Here is a 16,328-nt window from a genome sequence, read left to right on the forward strand (position 1 = left end):
CAGAAATGGAGTGGAAATGCTGCAAAAGTCTCCCTTGAATGTTTTGCGTCCTCCCCTGTGCACCACACCAAGCCCTGCCCTTGCCAAAAGGCCCAAATTCAGGATGGAGCCAAGCCCCCAAATGGCCGTGTGGGCAGGCTGAGCCCCGCTGTCCTGGGCAGCAGGGCAAGAGGAAAGCGGATTTCCTTCTGGGTTGGAGTTTTCTGCTGCAAGGAACTCTATAAATAGGTCCTTGCACAACAGCAACAGCCTGTCTCCACAAGTCACAACCTTCAGGAAAACAAAACTCTTCTACAAAAAAGAGTTTTCACAAGGTTCATAGCCCCACACCAGGGATAAAACACCTAACTCCTGGAATTATGGTGGTGGCTGTCCATCAGCAGCACCCCTGTGCCTCCGTGGCTCTCAGCAGGGTGGGGGATGCAGCACTGCAAAAAATCAAAAAATGAGGGTTTGCCCTGATGAGTGCCCTGATCTTGCTGCGGGGAGAAATGTTTTTCTGCTCTTTGTAGTGTCTGTAGGGAACTTCCAGGGAATGGTACACTGTTCTTCACGCAGATGCAAACCCAGAGGAGCTCCTGAAATGCTCTTGCAGCTCCGAGCCCTCTCCCCTGACACGGGTGAGGAGCAGCCTCTGGGGCTGTATTTTCATCATGTGTCCATAAGGCAGGGATGGATTTCTGCCCCGAAGGCAGCTCGGCAGCAGGAGCTCAGCCTGCTCCCAGAGCGTGCAGCAGCTTTAAAAAGAAGGAGGCTCTTTCTAACCTGATTCTTAACTACACCTGAAGCTGGCGATTAAATAAAGCTCAGAAGTGCGGGCAGGGTGTGCGGGGCGAGTTGAGCTGCCCAGTTCTCAGCGGTGCCTCTCCCAGTGCCATCTGCTGGTCACTGCCTGGCTGGGCTGGGCTGGCCGGTGACCTCAGAGCACCCCGCAGGACAGCGGGGTTCCTGCAGGACAGCTGGTGCTGCAGGGCTCCTGCAGCAGGGCTTTGGGAGAAGGGAAATGTGGAGCTGCAGGGCAGCTTTGCTGGGAAAAGCAGGGGCAGGAGGATGGGGAATAGCAAAAGACAAAGTCAGACACAAGCATCACTCCAGTGCTGATTCTGTGCTAAACACAGAATCTGGGGATCTACACTTGTGTTTAAGTTGTTTTTCTGTGCTGCAAAGTTGAAATTGTGTGTGTTTATGGTGTGAGAGGCTTGTGCTGGGTTTCCTAAGACGGGGAAGAAGAAGAAGAAGTGTTCCAGCCATAGTTTTTATTTCTTTTTTTGCTTTCAGCTTTTTTTCTCTTGCTTCCCTTGCCCAAGAATTCCTGGTGGGGACACATTTTTACTTTACACTCAGCTGGATGCTCAAGAAAAATTCCCTACGTCATCCTCAATCCCCATGGCTTCCTGCTGCTTTTACACAGGTTTTAAAACATTAAGTTACACCCTTACAATAAGCAGCGTGTGGATGCCTTTGGAAAGCCAAAAAACCCCTTCAGGACCCACAGAAGTCATGTTGTCTTTTAGCAATTCTATGTAAGCACATAATTAAGAGCATTTTACAGGTATTATAAGTAGCTCCCAGTTGTCCAGATTCCCCAGAGAGTGAACAGACTTTCACAACAGGATTTATTCAGTGCATGCTCTGGGGATGCACCAGATAGAGCAGCAGTGGAGGATCTGAATAATGGACTTCAGGTCATCCTCCACCTCATCTGTAAGAAATGAAGGGTTGCAATGACCAGAGAAGGAGCTGTATCTCCCCATTAACTTCCTTCCACCTGTCTGCAAAGCTTGTCACATAACACATCACAGATTTAACACACCTGACTGGGAATCCTCAGGTGAAGGGAGGAGAGACTTGGGGTAACAAAACGCAGTGGCCCAGACAATACCAGTGGTCCTGCAACAGGCCCAGGAGCCACCAATAACCTCTAACAATGTCACCTGTATCTCTGGAGCTCAGATTGTACCAACACACCTGGGGACTCATTCTCCTTGAGCGCACACGCACACACACACACACACACACACACACACACACACACACACAAAGTTACACATAAAGCAGGATCTGTATCTAAATTCAAATACACTGAAATGATGCAATGGATGAAGCCATGCAGGGAAAAGTTACATGAAGGAGCTGATGGCCTCTGTCAGCTCTGAAGGTTTCTCTTCTGTGCGTGCACACGGGTGCAGGCACACGCGTAAAAGAAATCTGTGGCATTGGAGTAACTGAGGAATGGGCCATGTGCCAGAGAGCAAGAGAGAGGGAGGGGGAGAGAGGGAGGGGGCAAGTGCTGCAGAGTGTGAGGAGGAGAGGGGGGAACACCTGGGTAGTACTGGCCAGAGCTGCACCAGAACCAGGAGGAAACAGAGATCCTCCAAACAGCCACTCTATTTGGACAAGATGGGAAAGAGATAAAACTTGTCCACAACTGAAAGAAACATACTGGGAGGGAAAAGAGCATTTCTGCTGGAAACTCATCCTGACAATCACCAAAGCCAACCACCATGTCTCACTGTCCCCAGGTCACCCTTTTGTCCCTGTCATGCTGTGGCAGGGCCTGCCAGCCATATGGGACTGTGGGTGCATGGGAGAGCTCAACACTTCCAGCCTGGAAATGGAACAGAAGCCAGGGAAAAGGAGAAGCATCCAGGTCACCAGCATTATGGCAAACACCCTCCTGCCCTCAGGTCTCCTCAGGAAGGGGACAAAGTTCCCTCGGGACTGCCGGCTGCCCTTGGCTCACGGGGGCTGCAGCAGAGAAGGCAGCGTAAGGAGGGAGCGTGGGAAATGTCCAAGGAGTCTCCTGAGCCTACCAGGGCTGTGGAACAACCAGCGCTGACAAAAGCCTTGGTGAGGGGTGCAGGGACAGCTGAGGAAGACCCTTCAGAGCAGAAGGCCCACCAGGATGGCACTGGGGAGGAGGAGGGGCGAAAGCCCCAAGCAGATTCTGTGGACTCCATCTTTGGGCAGATCCACACTTGTCTGGTCCGAGTTTGTCTCCAGTTCTTCTGTGTCCAGGGCACCTGCTGGAAGAAGAGAGGAAAATGTGTGGTTAGAGGGAAGATCTGGAAGAAGAGAACCTACCACTCATGCAGGTGTGCCATGATGTGCCCCGAGGCACTGTGAGGCAGCAGAGCTCTGATCCAGGGAAGCTGTGAATTAGTGGGAGCAGGCTGTGAATGGGACCATGCTTCAGGGACATCCAACCAGCCCCTCAGGGTTAGAGAAAAGAGTGAGGAAAAGTCTTGGTGCCACATACAAGAGGAGGATCCAAAGGACCAGTCTGACACTGCTCCTCCCAAGCCCTCTCCATGCTGCTTGGGGATCCCTGAGTGTCTGAGTGTCCATGCCAGGACAAACTCCACGGTTGCCTTACCTGAGAGAGAGGTCTGGAAATGGGGGCTCGGCCCTTTTTTGTCTTTGGAGGATGATGTTAAGCGCAAGAACGTGGGCTCTTCAGGGCTGAGGACCACTGACTTGGAGGGGGTTATGAGCTCAGCTCTATTGAAACCTAACTTCATCTCTGGAACAGCTTGGCTGGGGGATGGAGATGGACTGGAAAAGGCTGATTTCTCTTTCCCATCCTCTTTGACACCTTTGTTTGTTTCTGGGACTGATCTGGGGCTGAAGGCTGTGCCCATGCTTTCCAATAAGGCTGGATCCTCTGTAGTGAAGGAGCTAAGAGGATCTCCAGTGTCTGCCTCTGGAGATACTTTATAAACTGGGTCTAAGGTGGGCTCAAAGGAAGGAGTGATCCCAGTTGCCTCAGTAGGATCAGTTCTGTCTGGTTGTGGCTTTGTGGTTGTGGCAGTTTTCAGCTGTGTCTTTGCTGTTGTGGCAGGTGCTAGTGTTGTAGCAGCAGGTGTTGGCTTGGCTGTTGTGGTGGCAGATGTTGGCATTTTGGGCGTTGGTTTGGCTGTGGCTGTAGCAAGTTTTGGCTTAGCTGCTGTTGGGGTGGGTTTTGCTGTGGTGGGTGTTGGCTTGGCCACAGTTGTGGTTGTTTTTGGCTTGGCTGTAGGGGTGGTTGCGGTGGGGTTTGGTGTGGTGGGTGTTGGTTTGGTGGTAGTGGTGGTTGTGGTGGGTTTTGGGGGGGTGGATGTGGTCTTGGTGGCAGTGGTGGTTGTTGGCTTAGTGGCAGTGGTTGTTAGGGTGGGCTTTGGCGTGGTGGGTGTTGACTTGGTCATAGCTGTGGCGGGCTTTGGCTTGGCTGCAGTGCTGGTGGCTGCTGGCACGGTGGGTTTTGGCCTGGCTGGGGTTGTTGTTGGGAACATGCTGGCAGGTTTTGTCTTGGCTGTGCTGAAGGGTGCCTGTGCTGGGGGTTTGGGCTTGGCTGTGGTTGGCAGTGTGGCTGTGGGTGGTGGCTTGGCTGTGGTTGAGGTTGGAAGTGTGGTTGTAGGTTTTGGCTTGGCTGTGGTACACACTGATTTTGTGGGTTCAGGTTTTGCTGTGGTGGACATTGGTGTGGGGTCAGGTTTGGCTGTGGTGTGTACTGGTGTGGGTTCAGATTTGCCTGTGGTGTGGACTGGTGCTGTGGGCTCTGGTTTGGCTGTGGGCTCTGGTTTGGCTGTGGCTGTGGGCTCTGGTTTGTCTGTGGGCTCTGGTTTGGCTGTGGCTGTGGGCTCTGGTTTGGCTGTGGGTTCTGGTTTGTCTGTGGGCTCTGGTTTGGCTGTGGCTGTGGGTTCTGGTTTGTCTGTGGGCTCTGGTTTGGCTGTGGCTGTGGGCTCTGGTTTGGCTGTGGGTTCTGGTTTGGCTGTGGGCTCTGGTTTGGCTGTGGCTGTGGGCTCTGGTTTGGCTGTGGGCTCTGGTTTGGCTGTGGCTGTGGGTTCTGGTTTGTCTGTGGGCTCTGGTTTGGCTGTGGCTGTGGGCTCTGGTTTGGCTGTGGGCTCTGGTTTGGCTGTGGCTGTGGGCTCTGGTTTGGCTGTGGGTTCTGGTTTGGCTGTGGCTGTGGGTTCTGGTTTGGCTGTGGGTTCTGGTTTGGCTGTGGCTGTGGGCTCTGGTTTGGCTGTGGGCTCTGGTTTGGCTGTGGCTGTGGGTTCTGGTTTGGCTGTGGGCTCTGGTTTGGCTGTGGGCTCTGGTTTGGCTGTGGCTGTGGGTTCTGGTGTGGCTGTGGCTGTGGGTTCTGGTTTGGCTGTGGCTGTGGGCTCTGGTTTGGCTGTGGGTTCTGGTTTGGCTGTGGCTGTGGGTTCTGGTTTGGCTGTGGCTGTGGGCTCTGGTTTGGCTGTGGGTTCTGGTTTGGCTGTGGCTGTGGGCTCTGGTTTGGCTGTGGCTGTGGGCTCTGGTTTGGCTGTGGGTTCTGGTTTGGCTGTGGCTGTGGGCTCTGGTTTGGCTGTGGCTGTGGGTTCTGGTTTGGCTGTGGGTTCTGGTTTGGCTGTGGGCTCTGGTTTGGCTGTGGCTGTGGGTTCTGGTGTGGCTGTGGCTGTGGGTTCTGGTTTGGCTGTGGGTTCTGGTTTGGCTGTGGCTGTGGGCTCTGGTTTGGCTGTGGGCTCTGGTTTGGCTGTGGCTGTGGGCTCTGGTTTGGCTGTGGGCTCTGGTTTGGCTGTGGCTGTGGGCTCTGGTGTGGCTGTGGCTGTGGGTTCTGGTTTGGCTGTGGCTGTGGGCTCTGGTTTGGCTGTGGCTGGGGTGGATGGCCTTGCCTTTGTTGTCACAGAGGCCGGAGTGGTCTCTTCTACAACGAGTTCTGGTGAGAGATGAAAAGTGCTGTGGGTTAGGGCTGGCTCAGCTGACCTCACTGGATCCCCTGCACTGAGCAGGACCAGCAGAAACCAGTGAGGGGCTGAAACAGCAGCTGACCCCTCTCAGGTCACTCTGGGCTATACCCCACTCTGGGGATCCCAACCTGGACACATCTCATGTCCCTCACAACCTCCTGCCATGCAAGGGGCAAATAATGCTGCCTAACAGGGACAAGCCCCTCCTGAATTTAAGGCAGTTGTCCTGTCTCATGGTCCAGCCCTGGAACTGCAGTTCAGGGGCTTCCTGGCAGCTCCAGGATCAGACCCAGCCCAGGGTCTCAGTCCCAACAGCCCCTCAGGGCCATGCATGGCTCTGCTCACTCACCACAGAGGTTGTTCACACAGACTGTGCCCATGGGACATGTTGTACATGAGGGTCCTTCCACGTAGGGCTTTTTGCCTTTCATGTTACCCCTGGAAGCAGAAAATTCCAAGATAAAAATGTGAGGAAAGGGGAAACACCCATCCCAGAGAGGGGGCTGATTCAGCTGGGATATCCCAGCCAGGGCAAAACTTGGGATTAATGTAGAAAACAGGTCTTGGTCTTCTGCCATGGCCTGTCAGGGCCATTTACTCACCAGCCTGACCCCAAGGCAGCTAAAGCCAGGGCAGAGAACTCCATGGAGCACATCCCTCACCCCCTCAGAAGAGAGCAGGGCATGGGCATTGGGACAGGGAATTCTGTCTCACTTCTGCTCCAAACCCTCAGGAAGGTCTGCAGCCACTTGGTGCTCTCAGCAGCTCCAAGCAATTGGTGCCAAGGCTGGTCCCAGGGCTGGGAAGGGGTACCCAGTTCTCCTCCCACCTCCAACCCTTCCTGCTGCTGCAAAAGGGCTTCTCCACCCCAGGAGATGGCTGCTGCCAGCAGGGAAGAACAAAGCCCAGGGCAGGGAGCTGTTTGTACCCTCAGCTACGGCCACCTCAGCCTTGAGCAGCTCTTGGGGAAGAAGGTCCCTCCCTGGGTGTCTGAACCAGGAGCTGAACCAGCACTCAGCAGTCACAATCATGGGCCAACCCTTCCTTACTCTGGGGCCAACCCAAGATAACAGAAGCATTATTTGGAACTTCTATTTCTGACCAAGGACAAACCCTGCTGTGACATAAGGGCTGAAGCCAGAGCATTTCCCCACAGAAACCCCACTGAGATGCACCAATCCATGCAGGGCCTGGCACTTACGGGGGATAATAGTTGCAAACAAGCAGGTGCATGTTCTCTGTTTCAATTCCATCGATCTTCTCACAAAAATGTGCCCCACAGCCGATCTGATGTGTGTTTGACCAGACCACCTAAGGCAAAGACCAGGGTTGAGGTGAGAGGACTGGGTGAAGGCAACCTGTCCCCTGGCCTTAAAGGCTGCTCCAAAGACCTCCTCATTCCACAGAGTATGCCCCAGATCCCACATCCCCACACTGCTTTGGCATTCAGGATCCATCACCATCTCTGCTCCTACCCAAGCTGTGAAGAAACACTCAGACTTTGTCTCTCTATCTGAGAAAATCTGGCATCCGGGTCTGCTGAGCAGCCTCCCCTCTACCCCAGCAGCAGGTACCTGGGTGTAGTGGCCACACATCTGCCCAGGGACACACGTGGATGTTGTCAAGTTGTAGAATTTCTCCTCCCCATTCCAGTCTTCCACGGCGAATTCTAGTTCCAGGGTTGGAGCCATAGCAAAGAGGTTTTCTCCCCGTCGGCCCCTCTCCTTGTTGTGGTCCCAGATGCATTTCTCTGCATAGGATTGAGCAAGGGCCTCCAGCTCCATGTCCCAGGTCTGAAAGGAGCTTGGTATCAGCACATAGAGAGGGACACTGGGCTCTCCAACAGGAACAAGGCACTTACCAAGGACCCCTGCACTCTCTGGCCACAGCTTGCCCATCCATGAGGAAAATTCCAACCCCTACCCAACACAGTCCTCAGGAGAGGGGAGCTCTGTGGTCAGTCCCAGCACAAGCCTTGGCTTATGGGTCAAACAGGAGAAGGGCAGGGCACCTGCCAGCTCTCACAACATCTCCTAAACTCACCTAACACCATCACGGAGCATCCTCAACTCAGCATGGAGAAACTGTGAAGAGGAAGGAAAGATTCCAGGAAGGAAGGATTCCAGGAAGGATTCCAGGAAGGATTCCAGGAAGGAAGGAAGGATTCCAGGAAGGATTCCAGGAAGGAAGGAAGGAAGGATTCCAGGAAGGAAGGATTCCAGGAAGGAAGGAAGGAAGGATTCCAGGAAGGAAGGATTCCAGGAAGGAAGGAAGGAAGGATTCCAGGAAGGATTCCAGGAAGGAAGGAAGGAAGGAAGGAAGGAAGGAAGGAAGGATTCCAGGAATGAAGGAAGGATTCCAGGAAGGAAGGAAGGAAGGAAGGCAGGCCTGGGGCCATCCCTCTTCACCCAGGATGGGGATAGGAGGGGAATGGGACACATCTCTCCTGGCAGCTGTACAAAGCCTGGGAGCACACACTCCTGGCAAACATCTCAGGAGCCCCTCAGGAGCAGCAGTGGCCCCACCACCAGCCAAGCCCCCACCCACAGGAGAACAACGAGGAGAAGGAAGAGGAGGAGGAGGAAGAGAAGGTGGACAGCTTTTCTTGCAGGCATGTATATGGGGAATCCTACACTGCAGCTGTTTGGACCATCCTTGATGGAGAGAATAGCTTGGCTGCTGGAAGGCAGCCCTGCAAACAGGGGGTCATGAGGGGGGGGCTTCTGGACAGAGCCAGGGCTGGATCCAAAAGGTGCCAGACAGGAGGGCATGTCACCGTTGGGGTGTTGAGAGGATGAGGACAGCCTGAAGGCACTGGGGGGAGGAAACACCTGCATGGCACACAGTGTTGGTTCACCTCCCACCATGGCCCCAAGCCATGATGACAGAGATGGCTGGAGACCCAATTTGGGGAGCACACACCCCTCTCCCTCTGGCACGGGTTCCATAAATGGGGGACTCACAGCTGCAGATTTGCCTCATTAGTAAAGTGGCTTTAGGCTACAGATTCCCCCCCTTCAACTAAATATTTCCAAAGCAGCCAGCCCCACATCCCAAAAGGAAGCACAGCATGACCTCAGCCAGGCACAGTGCCACAGCAGCAGGTGAACCCAGAGGGAAAGACAGCCCAAGCAAAGGTCCCAGGAGGGAGGTGAGGACGATGTTCTCATGGAAAACCTCTTCTGAGGAGTCGTCAGGGCTGCTGTGAGCTAAACATCTGCTGGGCTTCAAAATGAAAAAGTTTTCAGCTCCAGACTGTGAGCTGGTCCTGTGTGCAAGCAGGAGCAGAAGCTGCAGAGGGAGCATCTCAAAGCACAGGGGCTGCAATCAAAGATTCAGCCAGGAGCAACCCCACAGGTTTGGAATTGCACTGACTTAAGGACCCGGAGAGATCATTTCCCTCAGGTTTTCTCCAAGACTTTGGCTCCAAAGCCCTGATACTCTGCGTTTGCTGTGCCTGGTGGGTTTGATGGGTCATGGTGCTGAGGGTTTTGGCTCTGTCCCCTTTGAGTCTGCAGTCACTGGTCAGGCCTTTTCTCCCTAAATTTAACTTTTGGCTTCTTCTAATTGTTAAGCATTTATGAGTCCACAAAGGCTTTTACTCATTCTGGGCAACTTCTGGGCCAGGCGGGGAGATGTCCTCCAATCACACCGTGACCCAAAGAGGAAGGGACTCCAGGTCTCCATGATAAACAATTATCCTTCCCTCTGTGACTCGCAAATAGGGAGGAAAAATCGCATGTGGTGCAAGAAAAAACTTGATAGCCAAGTTCTAATCAAATCAAGAGTCTGAACAAGGCAAAAAGCAGCACAAGCACCAACCTTGTTTTTTGGTCCTTCTACAGGTCCCACTGATGTGGGACCGGACTTGATTTCCCCAAGCAAAATAGGGTGTCCCACATCTCCAAGATGCCAAGTCATGGCAAGGAGTGTGATGAGCCCAAATAACTGAAAGACCTTGACTTACAAGTTGGCATTCCCTCCAATAGATAAAAGTACCTTCTCCTGCAAAAGCAAACACAGAGCACAGTGTGATGTCCCACACAGCAGGATTCCCCCACCAGCTCTTGGTAACAGCCATGGCAAAGTCTCCAGGTTGTGGCACCTGCTTGTGGCAGGGCCTGACCTGCCCTTCCTGCCATCACAGGGAGCTCCAGCACAGCAGAAACTCATGTGAGTGAGAGCTGCATCACCCTCATGAAGAGCATCTGGAGACTCACATCACACTTAGCAACTTCCAGAAAATTATAAAGACAACTCCAAAGGTAAAGGGAACTCTTCTCTTTAGAGGCAGTTTCGGGAACCCCTCCTAACTGACACCTGCTTGTAACCCTACACAAGAACTGCTCTGCCTCCCCTAAGGAGCACCCTGATCCCTCCTTGCGTTAAGATCAAGCCTCGGACCACGCAAACACCCCAATATTCCTCTGTAATAAAAGCCACCTACCATCTTCATCATAGCCATGGCAGGAGGAGAGACCTGGGAGCGATATTTATTATGTTCATCCAAGATGATCTTCTTTTCTTCATCACTCAGGGACCAGCTCAGCTCCAGCATTGAGAGCACCAGGAGAACAGGAGGAAGACCTGAGCTCAGCATCGTGCAGGCAGCTTCTGCTCTCAGCAGCCCACGGCTCTGGCAGTCAGATTTAAAGCACCTCCCAAAAGCCAGGAACACCCAACAGCTTGAAGATTGGGGAGGAAATGTATTTATTAGAGTTCTGGAGCCATGAAGAACACACCCATCTCACATATCGGCCTTGATGGAGAGGCAGCAGTGCCAACGAACACGCAGGGTCCTCTCCCCGGGACAGACCCTGTGCCTGAATCCTAATCCCTGGATTGGCATTCTTCATCCAAACCTCTGCTGCTCCAAACCTCAGCCATCCCCTGAGCCCTCAGTTACGGGTCCTCTCTTCTACCTCCTGTTCCATTTCTCCTAATTAACAATAATCCCACAGCAACTGACAAAGCCCTGTTTTCACACGGGTCTTCCCCCGGCCCTGGAATGCAGCTGCCTTAGAAACAAAGGCGGCAAGATGCAATTGCTGAGAGCAGTTTGCAGCACAGAACCTCCCCAGAGTCAGGCAGAGCCCACCTCGGCCAGCCCCGTGCCTGTGGTGGGGGACAGCATTTGGCAGCTGAGAACAGCCCCGGGCTCCCCCAGCCTGCTGGCAGTGGGGGGCAAGCAGAGGGTTGAAGCCTCTTCCCTGAACCGTCAGGAAAGGGGGGAGCAGGGGAGGAAGAAAGGGGGTACAGAGCTGAAATTGCTCCAAACAGGGGATCTGTGTCTGTGGCTGCCCCAGGGCTGGCTGGAGGCAGCAGACCGTGGGCTCTGCGGGACCGGGCTGTGCTCCCTCCCCGCAGACACCTGCAGGACTCAGCCCCCGCGCCGGGGCCGAGCCCCCCGGGCTGCTCCAGCCTCTGTTCCCCATCTGCGATTGTGCAAGAGCCCGGCCCGGCTCCAGGAGCCGCGCTGGGATCACACACAGCCTGTTGGAGAGGATCAGCGGGTGGGCAGCTCTGGAGAGCGGAGCCAAGGTAATCACACGCTGCCGGCTCTGCCTCCCCCTTCCCCTCCCCACTCCCCTGGCAATGCTTTGTGGGTTTTCCTCTGGTTTTGGACCACACGGATCAGCTCTTACCACAACAGCTCTCCTGCTGCCCCCCAGATCTCTTAGCTCTGTGTGTGACACTGTCCTTCACTACCTCTGGGGTCAGCCATTCCTCAACTGTCCAACAATTTCTGCAAGTGGGGTCTCATGCCAGCATCTCACCAGGTCTTCAACTCGGATGGTCAAACTAGAGATTCCCTTGCTAAGGCGTATCTATCTGTCTCTTGATGGAGTCACCTCAACACATTTGTTGTTGTACCTCTGGAGACCTGGAGAAACATCTAGAAAACAGCAACATGGGCTCCAGCTCCTGCCAGCCAGCTCACTGTGGCCTGGCTTACAAGGAACGAGGCAGTGCTGAGAATCACAGAGCCACAGAATGATTTGCGTTGGGAAGAACCTGAGAGCTCATCTTATTCCAACCCCTCTGCCATGAGCAGGGACACCTTCCACTAGAGCAGTGCAGGTGCTGGTCTCTCCAAAAGTGATGTGGAGATACAGGGCCAAGCTTCCCATAGCCCCTGGCAACAAGGATGAAGGAAAGTGGGATACACAGAGCTTGTGGGGAAGAGCAAACAGTCCTGGAGGAGTCATCACCAGGGCATGTGAGTAAGAGCTGGTGCAGGGCCATTTCTCAACTCCCAACCTGCTCCGATGACTCCTGGAACCAGTGGCTGAAGCATCAAGATTAGCACTGTGAGGTCCAAGCCCCACCCTGGGGCTGAGACACTCGTGTCCAGCCGGCATTAGGTAAGTGTGTGTGGAATGCAGCTTCCCTTCTGCTCGCTCAAGGAACAGCCCGTCCCCACACCCCGGGGAGCAGCGGCCTCTGCACGGGGACAGGAGCCACACACCAACACCTGACAGGGTCTGCTCCAGCCTGGTGCTCCAGAGAGGCCCCGCTCTGGAGCACACAAGTGACCAAGTCTGGGCTTCTACGGACTCACGTCTCGAGGGGCTCCAGCGGGGTTGGCCGGTGTCTGACCAGGCTCCTGCACTGCTGTGGCAGTAACAGGATCTCTCTCTTCTCTCTACTTGCCTGGATTTATGAGCTCTGGAGGAGTTCATCGTCTTCCACACTATTCATTCATCCATTCTATTATTTAAAAATTCTGGGACACCAAGTGTTGACTGAGAATCCCTCTGAGCTGGGCAGGGTGAGAGTGGGGTATTGTCCAAACCAGTACAGCGAGTGCCAAGTAGAGCTGAGGTGAGGGAGGCTACAGTGAGACACCCCATCTGTGACTCATCCAATTGCGTCTGTCACCACAATGCCTCAATAGCTGCAGGAACAGCGTCATTGCTCCCAGTTTCACCTCAGCAGGTCACTAGGACTACCAGGCTCTCTTGGGAAGTCCCAGCCTACTGCAGCCTTCCCAAGGATCTGTGAAACTGGGAGATCAGGAAAAGGACCAGGGCTCATTCACAGCTCTTCGGCCAAGGTATCAGAACCTTCCCTCCATGCCACTGTGGCCTCACATCTGAGTATCCCACCGTAACAGTGCAGAAGGTGTGAGCACCACTCCCCTCTGGCAGCTGAAGACAGGAGCTACTCTGGAAGCTGTGCTGCAGACTGGGGCTAGGCACATTTGGCCAAAGTCGATTCCTTACCACCAGGAGAACTGCCCTCCTGTTTTAGTTATGCAGATGATTGCCAAGGCATAGAATAGGCACCTTCTTTTAGCAAAAAGCAGTCAGGAAGCAGGATCAAGAAAGGTGAATCCTCCCCAAACCCTCACAGGACATTGTGGAATGAGAGCACTTTCAGCCCAAACACTGAGGGAATACTTGGAAGCTGGGTGGACCTGGCAGCAGCATGGCCCCAAATGCAAATACCCAGCAGGGTCTGTGTGCTCACCCCAACCTTGCTGACCCAGTGCATTCACGGGACGTTCAGGAGCTGAAGCAAAGGAGCCTCCTCTCACTGCAGCAGCAGCAGCAGCAGCAGCAAACACCTCCCTGTCCCTGCTGCAAACAGGCCAGGGATGGAGGGAACCAAGCAGGTGAGGCTCCTAAGGAAGCCAGGCCTCATAAACACCACAAATCCCAGCACTGAACCCAAGTCAGCCCAGCTGAAGGTTAATCCCTTCTCCTCCTCCCAGCACACAGGGCCGTGGGCCCGTAAGAACCTGGCAGAAGCTTTGCCAGGGTCACCGCAGTGGCAGAGTCCCCTTAATGCCAAGCCCAGAAATGGAGTGGAAATGCTGCAAAAGTCTCCCTTGAATGTTTTGCGTCCTCCCCTGTGCACCACACCAAGCCCTGCCCTTGCCAAAAGGCCCAAATTCAGGATGGAGCCAAGCCCCCAAATGGCCGTGTGGGCAGGCTGAGCCCCGCTGTCCTGGGCAGCAGGGCAAGAGGAAAGCGGATTTCCTTCTGGGTTGGAGTTTTCTGCTGCAAGGAACTCTATAAATAGGTCCTTGCACAACAGCAACAGCCTGTCTCCACAAGTCACAACCTTCAGGAAAACAAAACTCTTCTACAAAAAAGAGTTTTCACAAGGTTCATAGCCCCACACTAGGGATAAAACACCTAACTCCTGGAATTATGGTGGTGGCTGTCCATCAGCAGCACCCCTGTGCCTCCGTGGCTCTCAGCAGGGTGGGGGATGCAGCACTGCAAAAAATCAAAAAATGAGGGTTTGCCCTGATGAGTGCCCTGATCTTGCTGCGGGGAGAAATGTTTTTCTGCTCTTTGTAGTGTCTGTAGGGAACTTCCAGGGAATGGTACACTGTTCTTCACGCAGATGCAAACCCAGAGGAGCTCCTGAAATGCTCTTGCAGCTCCGAGCCCTCTCCCCTGACACGGGTGAGGAGCAGCCTCTGGGGCTGTATTTTCATCATGTGTCCATAAGGCAGGGATGGATTTCTGCCCCGAAGGCAGCTCGGCAGCAGGAGCTCAGCCTGCTCCCAGAGCGTGCAGCAGCTTTAAAAAGAAGGAGGCTCTTTCTAACCTGATTCTTAACTACACCTGAAGCTGGCGATTAAATAAAGCTCAGAAGTGCGGGCAGGGTGTGCGGGGCGAGTTGAGCTGCCCAGTTCTCAGCGGTGCCTCTCCCAGTGCCATCTGCTGGTCACTGCCTGGCTGGGCTGGGCTGGCCGGTGACCTCAGAGCACCCCGCAGGACAGCGGGGTTCCTGCAGGACAGCTGGTGCTGCAGGGCAGCAGAGCCACCAGTGACCCGTAACAGCATCTCTTGCACCTCTATAGCTCAGATTGTACCAACACACCTGGGGACTCGTTCTCCTTGAGTGCGCACACACACACACACACACACAAAGTTACACATAAAGCAGGATCTGTATCTAAATTCAAATACACTGAAATGATGCAATGGATGAAGCCATGCAGGGAAAAGTTACATGAAGGAGCTGATGGCCTCTGTCAGCTCTGAAGGTTTCTCTTCTGTGCGTGCACACGGGTGCAGGCACACGCGTAAAAGAAATCTGTGGCATTGGAGTAACTGAGGAATGGGCCATGTGCCAGAGAGCAAGAGAGAGGGAGGGGGAGAGAGGGAGGGGGCAAGTGCTGCAGAGTGTGAGGAGGAGAGGGGGGAACACCTGGGTAGTACTGGCCAGAGCTGCACCAGAACCAGGAGGAAACAGAGATCCTCCAAACAGCCACTCTATTTGGACAAGATGGGAAAGAGATAAAACTTGTCCACAACTGAAAGAAACATACTGGGAGGGAAAAGAGCATTTCTGCTGGAAACTCATCCTGACAATCACCAAAGCCAACCACCATGTCTCACTGTCCCCAGGTCACCCTTTGGTCCCTGTCATGCTGTGGCAGGGCCTGCCAGCCATATGGGACTGTGGGTGCATGAGAGAGCTCAACACTTCCCGTTTGGAAATCCATCCATCCATCCATCCATCCATCCATCCATCCATCCATCCATCCATCCATCCATCCATCCATCCATCCATCCATCTACTACTACCATCTCTTCTCCTCCTTGCTCCCATCCAAGCTGTGAAGAAACACTCAGACATTGTCCTTCTACCCAAGACAAGCTGGCACTGTGCTCTGCCTAGCAGCCAAATAAAATGGCTGCAGAATTTGTCTCAAAAAAGGTCTTCTCCAAGAGGCTGTCCATAGCTGACACCATGCTCAGGTCCACCTTCATAATTGTTAATTTCACCTGGTTCCCTGTCCTTTTGTAAAGATTTTGGGAGGAGCTGGGGCACTGGTACAGCTCCTGTCCCAACAGCCCCACCACCCCAGCAGGTGGTACCTGGGCGTAGTGGCCACACATCTGCCCAGGGTCACATTTTGAGGTTTCAAAGTTGTAGAATTTCTTCTCCCCATTCCAGTCTTCAATGGCCAATTTCACGTCCAGGACCAAAGTGGTAGCGAAGAGGCTCTTCCTGCCCCCGTTCTGGTCCCAGCTTCAATTCTTTGCATGGCTTTCAGCAGCAACTTGCAGCTCCATGTCCCAGGTCTGAAAGGAGCTTGGTATCAGCACATAGAGAGGGACACTGGGCTCTCCAACAGGAACAAGGCACTTACCAAGGACCCCTGCACTCTCTGGCCACAGCTTGCCCATCCATGAGGAAAATTCCAACCCCTACCCAACACAGTCCTCAGGAGAGGGGAGCTCTGTGGTCAGTCCCAGCACAAGCCTTGGCTTATGGGTCAAACAGGAGAAGGGCAGGGCACCTGCCAGCTCTCACAACATCTCCTAAACTCACCTAACACCATCACGGAGCATCCTCAACTCAGCATGGAGAAACCATCACAGTGCTGAGAGTTCTGGCTCTGTCCCCTTTGAGTTTGCAATCACTGGTTAGGCCTCTTCTCCCTGAATTTAAGTTTTGGCTTTGTTTGGTTGTTAAGCCCCCATTTACCAGCTCACAAAGGCTTTACTCAGCCTGGGCAACTTTGGCAAGTTGTCCCCCAAGAACACTGTGACCCAAGGAAGAAAGGGCTCCAACTTTCCAGGATAAACAGCTGTCCTTCTCCTCCCCATGATTTGTAAACAATGAGGAAAAATCACATGTGGTGCAAGA

The 16,328-nt window shown here is 53.8% G+C and overlaps 1 protein-coding gene across 1 annotated transcript; it reads right to left on the minus strand.

Moving 5' to 3' along the window:
• Positions 1–2,883: 2,883 nt before the first annotated feature.
• PI16 (peptidase inhibitor 16) lies at positions 2,884–10,308 on the minus strand. Its single transcript, XM_062509355.1, has 5 exons — positions 10,156–10,308; positions 7,283–7,501; positions 6,910–7,019; positions 6,058–6,146; positions 2,884–3,026 (listed from the first exon to the last, which is right to left on the minus strand). Exons 1-5 carry the CDS (start codon positions 10,306–10,308, stop codon positions 2,884–2,886), a joined length of 714 nt encoding a protein of 237 aa, XP_062365339.1.
• Between the last annotated feature and the right edge of the window lie 6,020 nt (positions 10,309–16,328).

Source organism: Cinclus cinclus, chromosome 27, assembly GCF_963662255.1.
Source record: "Cinclus cinclus chromosome 27, bCinCin1.1, whole genome shotgun sequence".
Taxonomy (NCBI): Eukaryota; Metazoa; Chordata; class Aves; order Passeriformes; family Cinclidae; genus Cinclus; species Cinclus cinclus.

What these genes read in the sequence shown, in the direction of transcription:
- PI16 (XM_062509355.1), bottom strand. Translation starts at nt 10,308, where the DNA reads ATGCTGAGCTCAGGTCTTCCTCCTGTTCTCCTGGTGCTCTCAATGCTG. An exon ending in CCATGGCTATGATGAAGATG is followed by an intron (nt 7,502 to 10,155) that starts GTAGGTGGCTTT and finishes AGCTCCTTTCAG; the next exon opens with ACCTGGGACATGGAGCTGGA. An exon ending in GTTTGCAACTATTATCCCCC is followed by an intron (nt 6,147 to 6,909) that starts GTAAGTGCCAGG and finishes TTCTGCTTCCAG; the next exon opens with GGGTAACATGAAAGGCAAAA.